Source organism: Myxocyprinus asiaticus, chromosome 38, assembly GCF_019703515.2.
Source record: "Myxocyprinus asiaticus isolate MX2 ecotype Aquarium Trade chromosome 38, UBuf_Myxa_2, whole genome shotgun sequence".
Taxonomy (NCBI): domain Eukaryota; kingdom Metazoa; phylum Chordata; class Actinopteri; order Cypriniformes; family Catostomidae; genus Myxocyprinus; species Myxocyprinus asiaticus.
This window is the reverse complement of record NC_059381.1, coordinates 11485093-11500497: the sequence shown is the minus strand read 5'-3', so window position 1 is coordinate 11500497 and position 15405 is coordinate 11485093. Positions and strand designations below refer to the sequence as shown.

Here is a 15405-nt window from a genome sequence, read left to right as displayed (position 1 = left end):
TGTTTGAATTGGACGACAGTGCCCCCGCAGCCACCCCTCCCATCTGAGAACTATACAAATTCTCCTCGCGCTTGCCGCGCTTCAGTCCGCTGTGTTAGGCGCGAAGCGCGCGGCAGCTCTTCTCTGACAGCAGATACACTGATCTCAAAGGGTTTTGATTCACCACAGTCTGCGATCCTTTTACAACTCAGAACTGAACGCAGACGTTTGAGTTTGGGTCTTTGGAAGTTAATACCACGACTCATCATTCAGAGAGATTTCCATTTGGTAAATCGTGATGACAACAATGAATGATATATCGGATGAAGACGCGTATTTCTGAGGAGATTTTTCGCTCTTTGTTTTGTCATCCTCGACACATGTGGCTCTATATAATGTTTCAACAGTGAGGTAGTTTGACTTTCAAGCTTTCTCGTGGACCGTTATATGCACGGGATCTATACGGTGGATGCGGCGGAAGGAAAGACACGGGAGCGATGAAAATATGAAGTCTCTCAGTTCTCAAAAGTGGAATTCCGCCTGGAGCGTTTGGATTATTTACCCAGAGATGATTCTTGTTCCAATTCTTTGGTTTCTATCCCAAACTCGGGCGGCCCCGTCTATTACAGCCGAGCAGATGGATATGGGGGTGGTAGGTGCTCTTTCAAGCCATCCGACTAATAATGATCGTTTAAGCGACAATTATATATATATATATATATATATATATATATATATATATATATATATATATATATATATATATATATATATATATATGGCGTGAAAGAAAAAAGTGTCCTCTGGGTATGGATAATTATACGTATTAGACACGTCTTCAAATGTGGAAATTCAGTTACTCTTCCAATCCCACACGTTTGAATATATGTCTGTCTAAACAGAAAAAAATTCAACTTTACCCCTGCACCAATTCTGTGAATATCAGTTAAACCAAACCGAAAGTCTTAATTATCGAGTCGCTCAGTTATTTTTACATAGCCTACCTTGCCCAATTATTAAGTAACTTACATTTACATCGTATCTCATTCACACACACGCGCGCTCAGCTCAGTTGTCGTCAAAAAGACCTTCCAGACGGCTCATTTTCCAGACGAGTGGGCTGTACTTCTGCAAAACGTATATTGCATGTTCCGTTTACGCAATTAAAATAGGAGAACGTGGGAACCTCAGGCTCATAGATACAAGGCTACAGAGCGCGTTAGACTATTTTTGTGTTTGTCTGTATATTTAGTAATACTCAACCACATCTCCGATGCTTCGTTTCCTCAGAAATTTACTTTAATGCTGCTCATGCTCTCGGACATAATCGGTTTTATGACATTTTCACGCGCACTGAATTTTGGAGAGAACGTGCACTGTATGGGGAGCAAGTGTAGTGGGAGTAAAGAAAGAGAAAGTGACTACATGAAATTGTTGCTTTATTTCAACAGATTTGTGTGATCAGCTAACCTGTCCAATGCCCTGAAACTATACAGAAATGGCATGTTTTTTTTATTATTTTTTTTTTTATTTATTTTTTTTGCACTAGTAATTCCTCATAGAAATGGTTAAAATAGGGCAGCACTGCGGTAAGGGTACGTATTTAATGCTAAATGATGCTTTAAAATGCATATAATCACTTAACTTCAGTGTTAAGGCTTTTGGGGGACGTTTTGGTTAAATGTCATAAAGAAAAAAAAACTTGGTTTCTAGTTGCTTGTAAACATCCCTTGAGCATTCTTTAAACTCTATTCTTCTATGAAACTCAGATTAGCGTGTGGGTCTTGCTTGGATTTACAACAACTAAAGAAGAAAAATCAGTTTACACAAGAACTCCAGCACTCTCTTGTTGAGTCATTCTATTGTATTTTCTTTTTCTTTTCTCTTCAAAGAAATGAATTGTTTGATCAATCTCCTTTTATCATTTAAATCCAATAGCTTTCTAAGAGGTATTCATAAAGTATGGTATTGATCACTTGTAGTCAGATTTCTCATGTAATTCATCTCTTGTCCAACTTTGCAAAGTTGCACACAAAAACTTCCATTAAGTTTTTGTTTTAGACCTGCAAGCGAATCAGAATGAGACGAAGGGTGCTGTAAGAACCACCTTTGGTAATGACCCTTACCAGGGGTGTAAAGTAACGAATTACAAATACTCACGTTACTGTAATTAAGTCATTTTTCCCAGGAATTGCACTTTTTTAAATAGTTTAAAAATTGTATACTTTTACTTGAGTACATTTTAAGTGCTGTAACTACTTTTAATGCGCTATTTTCCCACCGTCTGTGTTGGCTACTTCCCTGTCCTGATTTTATTTTTATCTATCAACATGATTGGGTAGGGAGAGTCTCATGACTCCTGTCAAATCAGATCACATGTAAAAAAAAACTTGAACAGCAGCTGTAGATCTGGCGCCAACTGTTATGGATGTGGAGAGGATGCCTCAAACACATTTTCAACACCTGAACATCACAGGTTTTTCGCAGTGAATGTATATAATGTAGCCTGTAAATTAGCTATCTATCACTGAGATTTTTGGGTTGATGTGAGAGATTAAGGCAATGTTATCAATAGGGCTGGGCGATAAAACAATCTTGATTTTTATCTGAAAAAAAAAAAGAGAGAGAGAGAGAGATGTCCTCGATATCAATGATAAACTTGAGTAATTTTCTATACTTAGTCTATGTTCTGCATATAGACCAGGGGTGTTCATTACATCAATCGCGATAGCAAGACAAACACTGGTTGGTTGATCTAGATAAAATATAAAAGATTGACTTTTTATAGTAGCTGCGCATTGTTTGATTGACAGGCGGCTAATGTTTGTGCGCTAATGCGGGTACACGCCTAAACGATCAAATACACTTCATAATTCCGCCAATGCCCGTCTTGATGAGGCATTAATGTAAACGCAGTCGGTTTGGTCTAAAGTGCACACAGCGGGACAAAAAGCGTATTTGCATCAAAATGTCGGACTTGAAGTGTACATGTAACCCAGTTGAGCACTGTCTAGTAGGCTATGTCATATAAAGGCTATTAATCAAACAACAATAACAAGGAAACAAGAAAACCACACTACTTTTGGCTGAATAACTTGAGTAGCTTTAAAAGTATTAATGTAATAGAATAAAACAGTGACATTTTTAATACCAATATTTTTTAAATAATATTTTTTAATAATACCGACCCCTGATGTAGAGTGTGTTAATATGTATAATAAATTACCAGGAAAGTAGAGATGATAAAATAATTTATAATTATGCTTAGCCTTTATCATGTTTTTTCTAATGCCTGATAGAAAAGTATCAACCTTTGTAGAGCATTACTTCAGGCAGAACATTCCACCAGTCACAAACTTCAGAAAATTGTGCATCATGCATTAGAATGAGAACAACTATTGCTTAAATGATACAAGATCTAAATCAATGTGGAACACTGTATCTCAAAAGGAGGACAGTGTGTAGCACCCCCCCCCCCCCCCCATGTGCTTCTTAAAGAAATAGTTCAATCAAAAATGAAAATTCTCTCATCATTTACTCACCCTCATGCCATCCCAGATATATGACATTCTTTCTTCAGCAGAACACAATTTAAGATTTTTAGGAGAATATTTCAGCTCTGTAGGTCCATACAATACAAGTGAATGGATGCCAAAATTGTGATGCTCCAAAAAGCACATAAAGGCAGCACAAAAGTAATCCATATGACTCCAGTGGTTAAATCCATTTATTCAGAATATGATAGGTGTGGGTGAGAAAAAGAACAAAAGAAGAAAGTTAAAGTGGAGATTGACTGAGCTGGGAGGGGAATTTATAGTAAAAATGGACTGATCTGTTTCTCACCCAACCTATCATATCTCTTCTGAAGACATGGATTTAACCACTGGAGTCACATGGATTAGGCTATGTTTATGCTGACTTGTGTGATTTTTTTGGAGCTTCAAAATATTGGCACCCATTCACTTGCATTGTATGGACCTAAAGAGCTGAAATATTTTTCTTAAAATCTTAATTTGTGTTCTGCTGAAGAAAGAAAGTCATACACATCCGGGATGGCATAAGGGTGACTAAATGATGAGAGAACTTAAATTTTTGTGTGAATTATTCCTTTGAAGCCCGATGTGGCCCCTGTACCGGATATGATGTGCCAAGTGACCCTGCTTTTTTAGTGTTTTTTTTTTTTTGCATTCCTTGCATTGTTTTGAACATGTTTTATGCGCAACAGTAACTCTCTGTACATTAAACTGATTTTATTGTTATTGTTTCATACATTACGATTTAAAATGGGATCATTGTATTGAAAATAACTTTTTCATCTTTTCATTTCTGTAATCATGTCGCCCTTTTATTTTATCCATTAGATTTATGTAGTGTTTACAGTATCATGGATAAGTGATGTATTTTTAAAGCTGTCAATCACAAACACCTATAAAATACCTATATTTTTATTCTTTCTGGCAAACAGCCACAAAAGGTAATGTAAATTATGGTATTTGTGCTACATTTGTAAACTGCAGCATAGAGTTTTTTTTATTATAAAAGGGGCATAGCTTTCTCAACTCAGTACTCAATACTCACTACTCATGAGTACTTTTAAATGAGCTACTCTTTTACTCTTACTTGAGTAGTTTTTAGGACAGGTGCTTTTACTCTACTCAAACTACATTTTTTAAGAAGTAACAGTACTTTTACTTGAGTATTATTTTTCTGTACTCTTTCCACCCCTGGCCCTTACAAATCTAATCTGACACTACTGAGCAGTTGGCCCACACATATAATGAGGCTGTTGATGTCTACCCAGTATGTGACACTGCATGTCATCAAACTTCTGATTGTTAAATGTTGTTCAGACACTCTGAAAAGGATCTCCACTGTGTAACTTTGATGGTTTACAGCCCTCGGTGAGAGCAGCTAACACGGCACTACCAGCAAGACACTTCTTCCACAATACATATCCGCACTCACCCCACCCTTTCTTACAATGTCCATATGGTAAAATCCCAACCAGAAGCACTTCACTGTTATTAGCTAAGTAGCCTAGACCACTCATGCTTGAATGAAAGCTAGGGGGTCCACATTTAGGGATGCTCTGTGGACTGTTGCCACAGCATCACCTTTCAGGCACAGCTGATGCTTTTAGAAAGTAAAAGCCATGGGTGATGGGACAGATGGCGAGGTATCTTTGGGCTGGGGTGGACGGGTGTTAAATAAGGGGAACGTGATGGAACAGATGGGTGAGTGGCATGCTGATTGGGTTTAAGGCTGTTGCTCTGACTGCACAGAATGGGCCATGTCAGGGCAGTAGTAGGGAGTATAATTTAGGTTTGTTGTTGTGCCCAACCAGCAGGTACAGTATGTCACAATAGAAAGATTTGTTGTCTGTTTGTTGTCTTTGTATTATTTAGCAAAACCCAGTCACTATTATTACATTTAATTCAAACAAACTCACAACTCGCTAAAACATAATTTATTTTGCCATGGCATTGTAGATTCAGTAGTGACAGAAAACATTATCAGAGTATTTTAGAACAGTTTTCCATCTGCACTGTGGAAAGAATACCTAACCCTGGGCAACAGTGCCTGCAAGCCCCTGCAGTGCGGTGGACCTCTCATTGCATACAACGTAGAAAACTCGTAATAATTTGCACGAGATGGTGAAATCGAAAAGGTACAACTTTTATTCCAATAGACACCAACCAATCAACAAATTGAATTTCAAATTGATACAATAAAGGCATAACATTTTAGCTAGCCTCCTGTCCAACACTAGATTTTAAGGGAAACATCTGTGAACAAATTTGGTTCCAAAATTATGTACTATACAAATGACTGATGTACTGTATGTCAATAACCTGTAGTACACTTCTCTCATCTCATTCCAAACCCCAATTTTTAATTTCTTCCATGGTACTTAAAACCATGGTTAAGTTTAGGGTTTAGGTAGACTTTATGGTTAGGTTTAAGTTTAGAGTTTAGGTTAGGGTTTAAACTTTGGAAAAAATTTTAAGAATGCTTGTTAAAAACTCTGATATATCTCATTCTTACGTGGTACACAACTTAAATTTTCCTTTTAGGGTTTTCATAGGGTGATAGACATTATGGTTAGGTTTGTATTAGGGGTTAAATTTAGAAGAAGAAAAAAAATAGTGATAACATTGTTAGTTGGTTCATTTATTTTCCTCTATGGGAATAAATGTTGAACATTTTGTACGAGCCAATTTGAATGATTTCTTTAAATTTTTACCATTGCTTTCTATTATTATAACATTTCATGAGACCAGATTGGTTGCATCCCTCCCCTTGTACCAACATTATTTAGAAAACGTCATGTAGCAAAAAATAAATAAAAAATTAGGCAACTTATTTTTTCAGTAAGATTTTAATTGTGCAAAAAAAAAAAATGGCTTTTTACATAATTTTATAATTTTTTATTTATTTATTTATTTTTGTTAAATGCTGCTTTTGAGTTTTGCCTGTCCTTCTTTATGCCACGGTAATAATGCAGCATTTGATGCTTTATTCCTTGAAATCCTGGGAGTCAAAGTGCTGTAATGTCTTTAACAAGAGCACCAGCTGGACCTGTCAACAGGTGCATGCAACAGCACATGGGCTGCTTCCCCCCAAACAGTATTTCCTGCATTTTTCACTCTGCCTGCCATGCTCATTACGGTACATACCACACATTATCCTATCCTAGAGAGACACATCCTCGCCAGCGCCAAACAGAGTCAGCCTCCTGTGCTGTCATGAGCCTGTCCATCATCCACAGTCAATTTGACCATTGTGCTCACTCACTGGCTCTCACTTCTAATTACTCAGAAAGACTTCAGCATGAGTGGGGCGGGCCAGCGATTGACATCCGAATGGGGGTGGCCAAAAGCCAGCAAGGGTACCTAAGCAGAGTAATCAAGAGAAAGAAAGGAAGATAAATGGATGAGTAAAAGAGCGCCGCAAACAAAAAGTGGGTCGCACAGTTTAGAGAACTGGCAAACATTAAATCAATAGCATTTCTCTTTGGCCGGGATAGACCTGTCTGTCTGGAATAATGTACTGTAGATTGAATGGCAGCTGCAGCTAATAAATTTTTTTTTTTTTTTCTTTTTTAAATATCCCATTAATTGTGCATGATGGATTAGGCTCCCTTTTGCATTTTCTCACTGATAAGAGAAGAATATAACCTTTTGGCAGGATGTGGTAAGTGTTCTGGTGCTGGGCTGGCATATACTTGAGTGTATGTCCTACTTTCTGTTGCCATTCTAGATTTTTTTTCACCTCTAGTCCATTGCCAGTCATCTTGGGTGTGCAGATTTGGGACGAGGAAATTATTTCAGGAACAGGGTCTTTGGAGAGGTGGCAGTGGTGTGAATAAGAATAGATCTGGCACAGTGAGGATTAATGTTCCCTCTGATTTTTTGTTTCGATAAGGCAGACCTTTGGCCACCTGAGCAGAAACATCCAACATACCAGACGTGTGCAGTGTTTGCTCTGCCATTCTTTAAAAATCAAAAGCATTTGATAAAAATTAAAATACATAAAAAATAGTTCATTTCATTAGTAGGGTTTTTATCACATTTTGATATGCTCACTGAGTAATTTATTAGGAACACCTGTACACCTGCTTATTCATTAGGGCTGCAACTAACGATTATTCGGCGTTTACTGCAATGATTAAACATTAGTTCTTAATGATTATTCAGCTTGTGCCCCCACTTAAAAGGTTGTATTAAATGTGCTTACTAACAATAGAGGACAAAATCATCTTTTAAAAATACCTCTAAATGACATTCACTGAATTAAAGGGAAAAAACTTATTATGTTTAATTCAGTAAAGAAATTCACTGCAAAAAATCCTATTGTTATCAAGTGTTTTTGTCTTGTTTTCCATTTAAATTTGTATAAAAATCCTTAAAACTAGATACATTTACTTGAGAAGCAACATAAGATATTTAGACTTGCTTTAAGAGAATGTATCTTAAATATAAGTGTATTTTGTATACAAGTGTATTTTTTCCACTTGGTTATACTTCTGTGAGTGCAGTAATGACAAAATATACTTATATTCAAGATCTATTCCCTAAAAGAAAGTCTAAATATCATATATGCTGCTTCTCAGGTGAATGCTTATTTTTTGAAAGGATTTTTAGATATTTTAAAATATTTGTATTTTTAATATTATATTCAACATTCTCAGACAAAAATTTCTTCTTCTGCAGTATAGCTGCTAAAGTAAATGTACGTTGTTTTAAAGGATTTCAATTTTAGATATTATTTTGGAAAACAAGCCAAAACAAAAACAAATCAAAAACGTATTTTGTTGCAGTGTATAATGGGACGAAGACTATCCTCTTTCACCTTTCTGTTCACTTCAATCCATCTTTAACTCACAGAAAAACAAACTCTCTCTTATTAATAAAGCTGCATATTGCCAATTTTCTTCACGACAAGAAATGCACAGTGACATATATCATGATTCAATAAGTCGAGAGCCATCACGTTATAATCTAGCTGCATTAAGCGTGCATGCTCGAGGGACGAGCGTCCATGCGACAGAGTGTGCCTCTATTTAATGTGATCTCATGTTACGGTAAATGAGATCAAACGACTATTCTACAACTAAATTTTTTGCCGACAATCTTTTATTGTCCACTTTGTCGATAACATCGACTAATCGTTTCAGCCCTATTATTCATGCGATAATCTAATCTAATAATTTTGTGGCAGCAGTGCAATGCATAAAATCATATAGATACGGGTCAGAAGCTTCAGTTAATGTTCACTTCAACCATCAGAATGGGGAAAATGTGATCTTAGTGATTTCGACCATGGCATGATTGTTGATGCCAGACAGGCTGGTTTGATTATTTCTGTAACTGCTGATCTCTTGGGATTTTCACACACAACAGCCTCTAGAGTTTTCTCAGAATGGTGCCAAAAACAAAAAACATCTAGTAAGTGGCAGTTTTGCAGATGGAAATGTCTTGTTGATGAGGGAGGTCAATGGATAATGGCCAGACTGGTTCGACCTGACAGAAAAGCTAAGGTAACTCAGATAACTACTCTGTACAAATGTAGTGAGCAGAATAGCATCTCAGAATGCACAGCACATGGAACATTGAGGCGTATGGGCTTCAAAGGCAGAAGACCACGTTGGGCATTTTATTAGGACCATAGTGTTCCTAATAAAGTGCTCAGTAGGTGTATATGACCAGTTACTTGTAATTTTTGTAAATGCCATGCATTCATGTTCTGTCATGATAACTTGAGAAAAACTCAAGATAACATTATTTGTCCAGATAAGTTTTGTTGAGAAAACAAGGCAGAAAAATAATAATGCATGGCCTTTAAGACAAATCATTCCCCTCTGCTGCCATCTTGGGAACGCTCCCGGGCAGCTATTTTCAGTGGATACAAACGGCATAAAAGTATAGCTTCAAACTACTTAAATGGGGAAAGACTGAAATCTCCACAATGGATGATCAAGTTTAAGCAGTAAAATCTGACATCAATGGTACAGTTTCATAAATTGTGCTTCCTTGGGCCAGGCGATACTTGCTCTACTTGGTGTTCCAATTTCTCCCATTCATTTTAATACCAGGGCATCGTTTCAGGCTAAATGATCTAAGGTTTGGGGCAGGAATGTGTTTGGCTGACTAATGGCAGTTGGGAATATTCAGAAAACCTGTTTTGTCATTAATTTTGCAATTCCATTTGGTTACACACTTCACCTTTAAGTACATGTAACGTAATAGAAGAATGGTATATAGATTACATAATTTACATGTAATAGTAGATGAAACATGCAGTATAGCTAGTTTGCGCCTAGACACTTTACAACACTCGAGCACTTATACTGTATATCCTGTACCTATTTTGAAGAAACACTGTAGCATTTTATTTGACTTAATGTTGGCAAAAGAAACACCTAAAATAGCTAGTTCTTTATGCACAGTAATGATATTTTTGGTATAGGTCCTTCTTGGTCAGAACATTGCAGACCAAAGTAGTGATTATACTGAAAGCCTCAATATATAAACCTCAAGAACAGTGCCCTGTAATAAGTAAAATGCATGAGGGAATGAAAAGAGCGGGACACCATGCCAGCAGCAAGCTTGCCAGTAGTAACAGATCAAACTGTGTGGTAAAGGAAGCAAGAAGGTCGTCATTTTGCATTGAAGCTACATGCAATATTACGTGATTTCCATTGGATCACACTGATTTTAGCACATGAGAACCAATGCTGTTCCTGTCAAATTCCCTCCAAAGAAAACCCCAAATCAAATCCATGTGCACCCTTTGGTCTTATTTTAGCTGACGGGTACCCCTATCCTCCCCAGGCAGCCTGAGATCAAGGGCATTTTACCATGGCTTGTCCAAACGACCAACAGACTCTTATAATTACTGTGGTTTTGGAGTAGAGTTGGCATGTTCCTTTGCAGCTCAAAATAACTCATGAGGAAAAGAGAACATCTAGCAACAGACAACCGTAAAGTACCACCAAAGAAACCAAAAAAGCAACAATAGAGCTTGTCTTAAATTGCTTGCAAAATTGTCAAAACAGCTGTAGTACAGTTCATGAGAGAGCTGATTTTCTTTCCTTTTTTAAGTCAACCACCATCCCTTTTGTTAATATATTGGCAACAGGCCCATTTATTTTGAAAAGTGCCATGTAGATTTTGGTGACAACCCCATTATGGCCTAGTAAGTTAATTTCCCAGGTCTTTCAGAGACACGCAGCAGGTGCTCCTGTAGTTTGTCTCTCATTTGCATTTTTCAATTCCTAACGAGATGACAGAGCGAGGCAAAGAGAGATGGAAGAAAAGCCTTCACAGATGCAAGGAGTGCCAGAGAAATCATTTTGCAGAGTAAAGACTTTTGATGTGCAGAAAAAATATATTCAAGATGGTGTAAAGTTTAAATGTCATGGCTTCTTTTCCACCTGGTCCCTGTGAGAATGGGAGAGGGATGGAAAGGCATGTTTGAGCCAGTAGCAATGTTTTCTGTAAGGCATATTTTTTCAATATATTCATATTTCTAAGTAAAATCTACAGATTAGACAGGAGGTAATCTGTCCATTTGACAATAAAACTGGTTAAATGATTTGCAGACTCTATTATGGATTGATGGCAGACTCTGCGTAGAAAACTACACTGTTGTGTTTATAATTTAAGCAATGTTTTTCACTCTAAGAAATTAAATCAATGTTGATTTTAATAAACCCTCTTTCACTGAAATTATTAGAAAAAATAGTATCTTTTCAGATGTGCCTGAGAAATGCTTTTTAACCCTTGTGTGACCTTCGGGACATTTTTGACTTTTTCATTTTTGTTTTTTCAATCATTTTGGCTGTGTTAATGCCAGCACAAAACTTTGCCAAATGTGTGTATTTTCGGGGGAATTTTGATATTTCAACCTCAGTTCCTATAATAAATCTATAATACACTGTTTACACAAAATAGTTACACTCAGGAACTTCAGGACAAAAATGTCCCCATTGAAACCCATTAAATTCTATGATGTTATGCTTTCATTCCAGAGCCCTGGCTTCAAAATTTTAATATTTTCTACAAGATGGTGCCATTTTAGACTATGGAGCAATTACATGCTTTTTTTTTTCTTTTTTTTCTGTATTATAGAGCACTGCAGGCTAGTTGAATAAATGATGCAGCTAAAATTGTGTGGGTGTGTTTTGTATGTGTATATTGAGAAATTTGTGTGTGTGTTTAAGGCATCTGCTAAATGACTACTTAATTATGTTGTACTTAACCTTTGTTACATGAGCACAACCATAATGAATTAGTTGAACATTTTTGTTGATTAAAAACCCCTTTGGTTAATTTACTTGAATGTGTAAAGTTCATTTTTATTAGTGGTCGACTGATATATCGTCGAGGCCGATATTCTGAATTTTCCCCTTTGGCCGAATTGTTTCTTGAGGGCGCTGAGAATCGCCTGCTTGCATGTGAAGCGACTGAGACATGTAAACGACCAGTCACAGTTTGTTTTATTGTTACATGCCATTGTGTTACTACAATAATAAACCAGTGTGCAACACAGTCTCATTTAAACGGTAAGCATATCAGAGCCGCGGCAGACACGTTTGAGCTCATAATGTTAAAGTGCTCGCCTGTTTCATTCTCCCTCTCTCTCCTCAACAGTTCCCAGTAACTTTTAACTGTCTTGTCTAATGATAAAAAGGCAAATATCAACTGCAAATATGCGTATATCTCACACAACTTCTGCAAATCCTGCATCCTGTGGAACGCTTATAAATCTTCCTCTGAAGCACGTATTCTAACAGTCTTTCCTCAACAGTTCCCTGTAACTTTTCTAATGATAAAAGGCAAATATTAATAAAACTACTATTATATATCATCTGCAAATATGCAGATATCTCATTTAAAAATATGTAATTCACGAACCTCACGAAAATCCAGTGTTTTCTTCCCGTCGAGCGCTCATTTAATATCTACCTCTGAAGCGCGTATTCCATCAGCCAGAATCAAAAACTTCAGGATCGGGATAAAAAATTCCTCTGATTCACCGTTTAAACTGACAGGAGATTGAGGTTGCTCGCGCTGAATCCACACAAGCATGTGAGTGCAACTTCAAAGTAAAAGCGCTTCACATGTGCTATAAGTATATGTGTTATTCACTATGTACTGTGTGCAATTGGTTTGATTCTGTTTTTAAGAAAATCAGATTGCTAACGTGGACATGCCATCCATGGTTGCTGGACTACTGTGTGTACTGTTATTTCCTTCTTCCTAATATATTAACAGTTTCTTCATGTGCAAATAAATTTAACAAATCTGATGACTAAACAGAAATAACTGCTATCTACCATTTCAAATAAAACATTATTTATTTAGATAATTTTTTACAAAGTTAGTTTAGTGTAAAATTGAGTAAATGTGGTGCTCAAAAGTTTATACTGTATCGAAGACGCCGGGGCAGTTGTGTTAAGATCCTTGTGCAGATTAATAAACGTATGAACAGTACAACAAAGTAGCAAATAAAAGGATAAATGACAAAACAGGCAAGGGTCCGGTACACAGGAGACAGTCCAAGAAATGCAAACCAAGTAAATCCGAGAGACAGAGGGGTAATCCAATAAACAGGCAAAAGGTCAAAAAAACTCACAAGCAAGCTGGAAAATATGATGAACAGGCAGGAGTCAAAAACACAGGAAGAATAGGAATAGGAAGAACAGGAATAGGAAGAACACTCAAAATTGCAGACTAGACAGAACAAGACTTTGCGCTGAATGCAGGTATACAGAGAACTTAAATAGTCTGGGATAATATGAAACAGGTGAGTGAGTAATCAGTCTGAGCGGGGGATTATGGGAAATGTAGTTTGTGAATGGAAAGCTAGAATTCCAGAGATGGAGACCTCTGGCAGCGTTCTGGAGAGATAGCAGACGCTGCAGGTGTAACATATACCCTGCTGTCTGGATATCGGTATCAGCATTGGCCATTAAAAAAAATATATCGGTCGATCACTAATTTTAATAAAACTATGGCTAAAACTACTTGACATTGTAGCATAAAAAACACTCAATGTGACATTTTCAAGTAAATCTAACATTTACATTTTTGATTTTATGCAGGATGGAAATTAAATTGCTGTTGTAATTTTAGTCATAATAACATTGTTAAAACTTTTAAATGCTTATTTTATGCCTCCAATTTGGACCCCCTCCTAACTAAATACAACAGTCCTGGCACTGATAGCATCCTGACAGATTTGGCTTCATAACAGGAGTGCAGTCATCTTGATATTTATGGCACAACTTCAGGAGAAGTTGTAAGAACAAAATATGGACCTATTTAAGACCTTTTTTGACCTCTCCAAATCATTTGACTTGTTGAAGTGATAACTACTGTAGGTTGTTCTAGTTAAACTTTATATTTTTGACGTTCTATGTCAGATGCATATTGGCACATTTGCTATTCCTGAGATTGTACTACAGACAGTAGTCAAGTTGTGGACTTCAAACTGGATGGAAACCTCTTCACCATCATGAGGTTTCAGGCCATTGTTTAGGTAAACAATTGCTACAAAAGCTGGAAACATTGCTGAAAGGATAGAACCACAGCAGCAGAAGCTGTGCCTTGATGGTATTCTTCTGCTGTATAAAGAGACAAGATAGAAGAATACGACAAAAATTCAGGTGGCACACTACCATGTCTGACCACACTAACCCAAGCTGCACTTCCATCATACGTAATAACATTTGCATGTCTCAGAAGGAATTCTAAAATTGCCAAAGAGCCCACCAATTAACATAAAAGTAGAAGTCACCAGTGGGCATGCTGCAGTACCATTAGTAGCCAAGGAAGCAAATAATGACATACATTCTTCACTTTATTTATCAGAAGCCTCTTGTGGGGTTTCTGAGTTTTTAGACTACTCATATGTCCTATTAATGCCTTTTATTTACTTAAAAGTGGCCTTTGGGCTATCTTTTCACATTTAAAACACATTTTCTTTTTTAAACTATCTATGATGAATAGTTGGGTCAGTTGCTTGTTCTGAAGAGAAAAGTAGCAGTTGTAAGTTTGATTTTATGCTAAATTATATTCACAGCAGTCGAGTTCTAAGGTGAATATTTTACCTTCCTCCCTTCTCTCTGTTTTTCCTCCCTCTTTGCCTATCTCAAACTTTTACCCTAGCTGAGGCTCAGTCTTGTTAACTTTGATTATGCTTAAATGGGAAATAAGCATGCATTAAATAATGTGGCAAGTCAATACACCTTAAATGTTTGTTTAGCTACTGTGTCATGAGCTGGGTGGTCGGTCCCTTCCATTTTCACAATTTTTATTTTAAATGTCCAGCTTTGATTTGATAGGTAGATTTTGGCACAGTAGCCCAGAGAAATGTACCATCAAAAAAAAAAAAATATATATATATATATATATACATCCATTGATGGCAGGGCCACTTAGAAGTGCACTCAGTAATTAGACCTCTGCACTTTTCAATTTAAATTTCAGTTGACTTGAATGGTGCTTTCCACAATACATATTGTTCCAAAGCAGCTTTTCAAAGAATAGTGCTTTACAAAATCTCATTGAGCACGCCAAAGGTGACATTGGCAAGGGAATCCTCCCCAAACTCAGACACAAGCACCTAATAGGCCAGGAAGTGATTTTTTTTAAATCATACTTTTAACTTTAACTGTAAGGGCACTCAAGTCATTGGGCTGGGATTACAACTTCCCTGGTCAATATTGTTTACTTTGTTTTGTTTGTGTATTTTTACTTAGCAGGTATACAGGCATGTGCAGTTGGTGTAAGGCTTGAGCCATACATTCATCATCTCTGACATATGGTACATATTCTCCATAGGGCTAATGCACTATCCTTAGTGCTTGTCAGACACTGCTGTGGTCTAGGCCTAATCCCAATTTGCTTTGTAACATTA

General features: G+C 36.9%; 1 protein-coding gene across 1 annotated transcript in view; it reads left to right on the top strand.

The window, feature by feature from the left end:
• The first annotated feature begins 107 nt into the window (after nucleotides 1–107).
• Nucleotides 108–15405, top strand: part of mmp17a (matrix metallopeptidase 17a) — a 107235-nt gene continuing 91937 nt past the window's right edge. The window contains exon 1 of the mRNA XM_051677433.1: nucleotides 108–631. Within this exon, the coding sequence (XP_051533393.1) occupies nucleotides 449–631 (183 nt within the window). The 5' untranslated portion in view covers nucleotides 108–448. The remainder of the gene's footprint in view (nucleotides 632–15405) is intronic.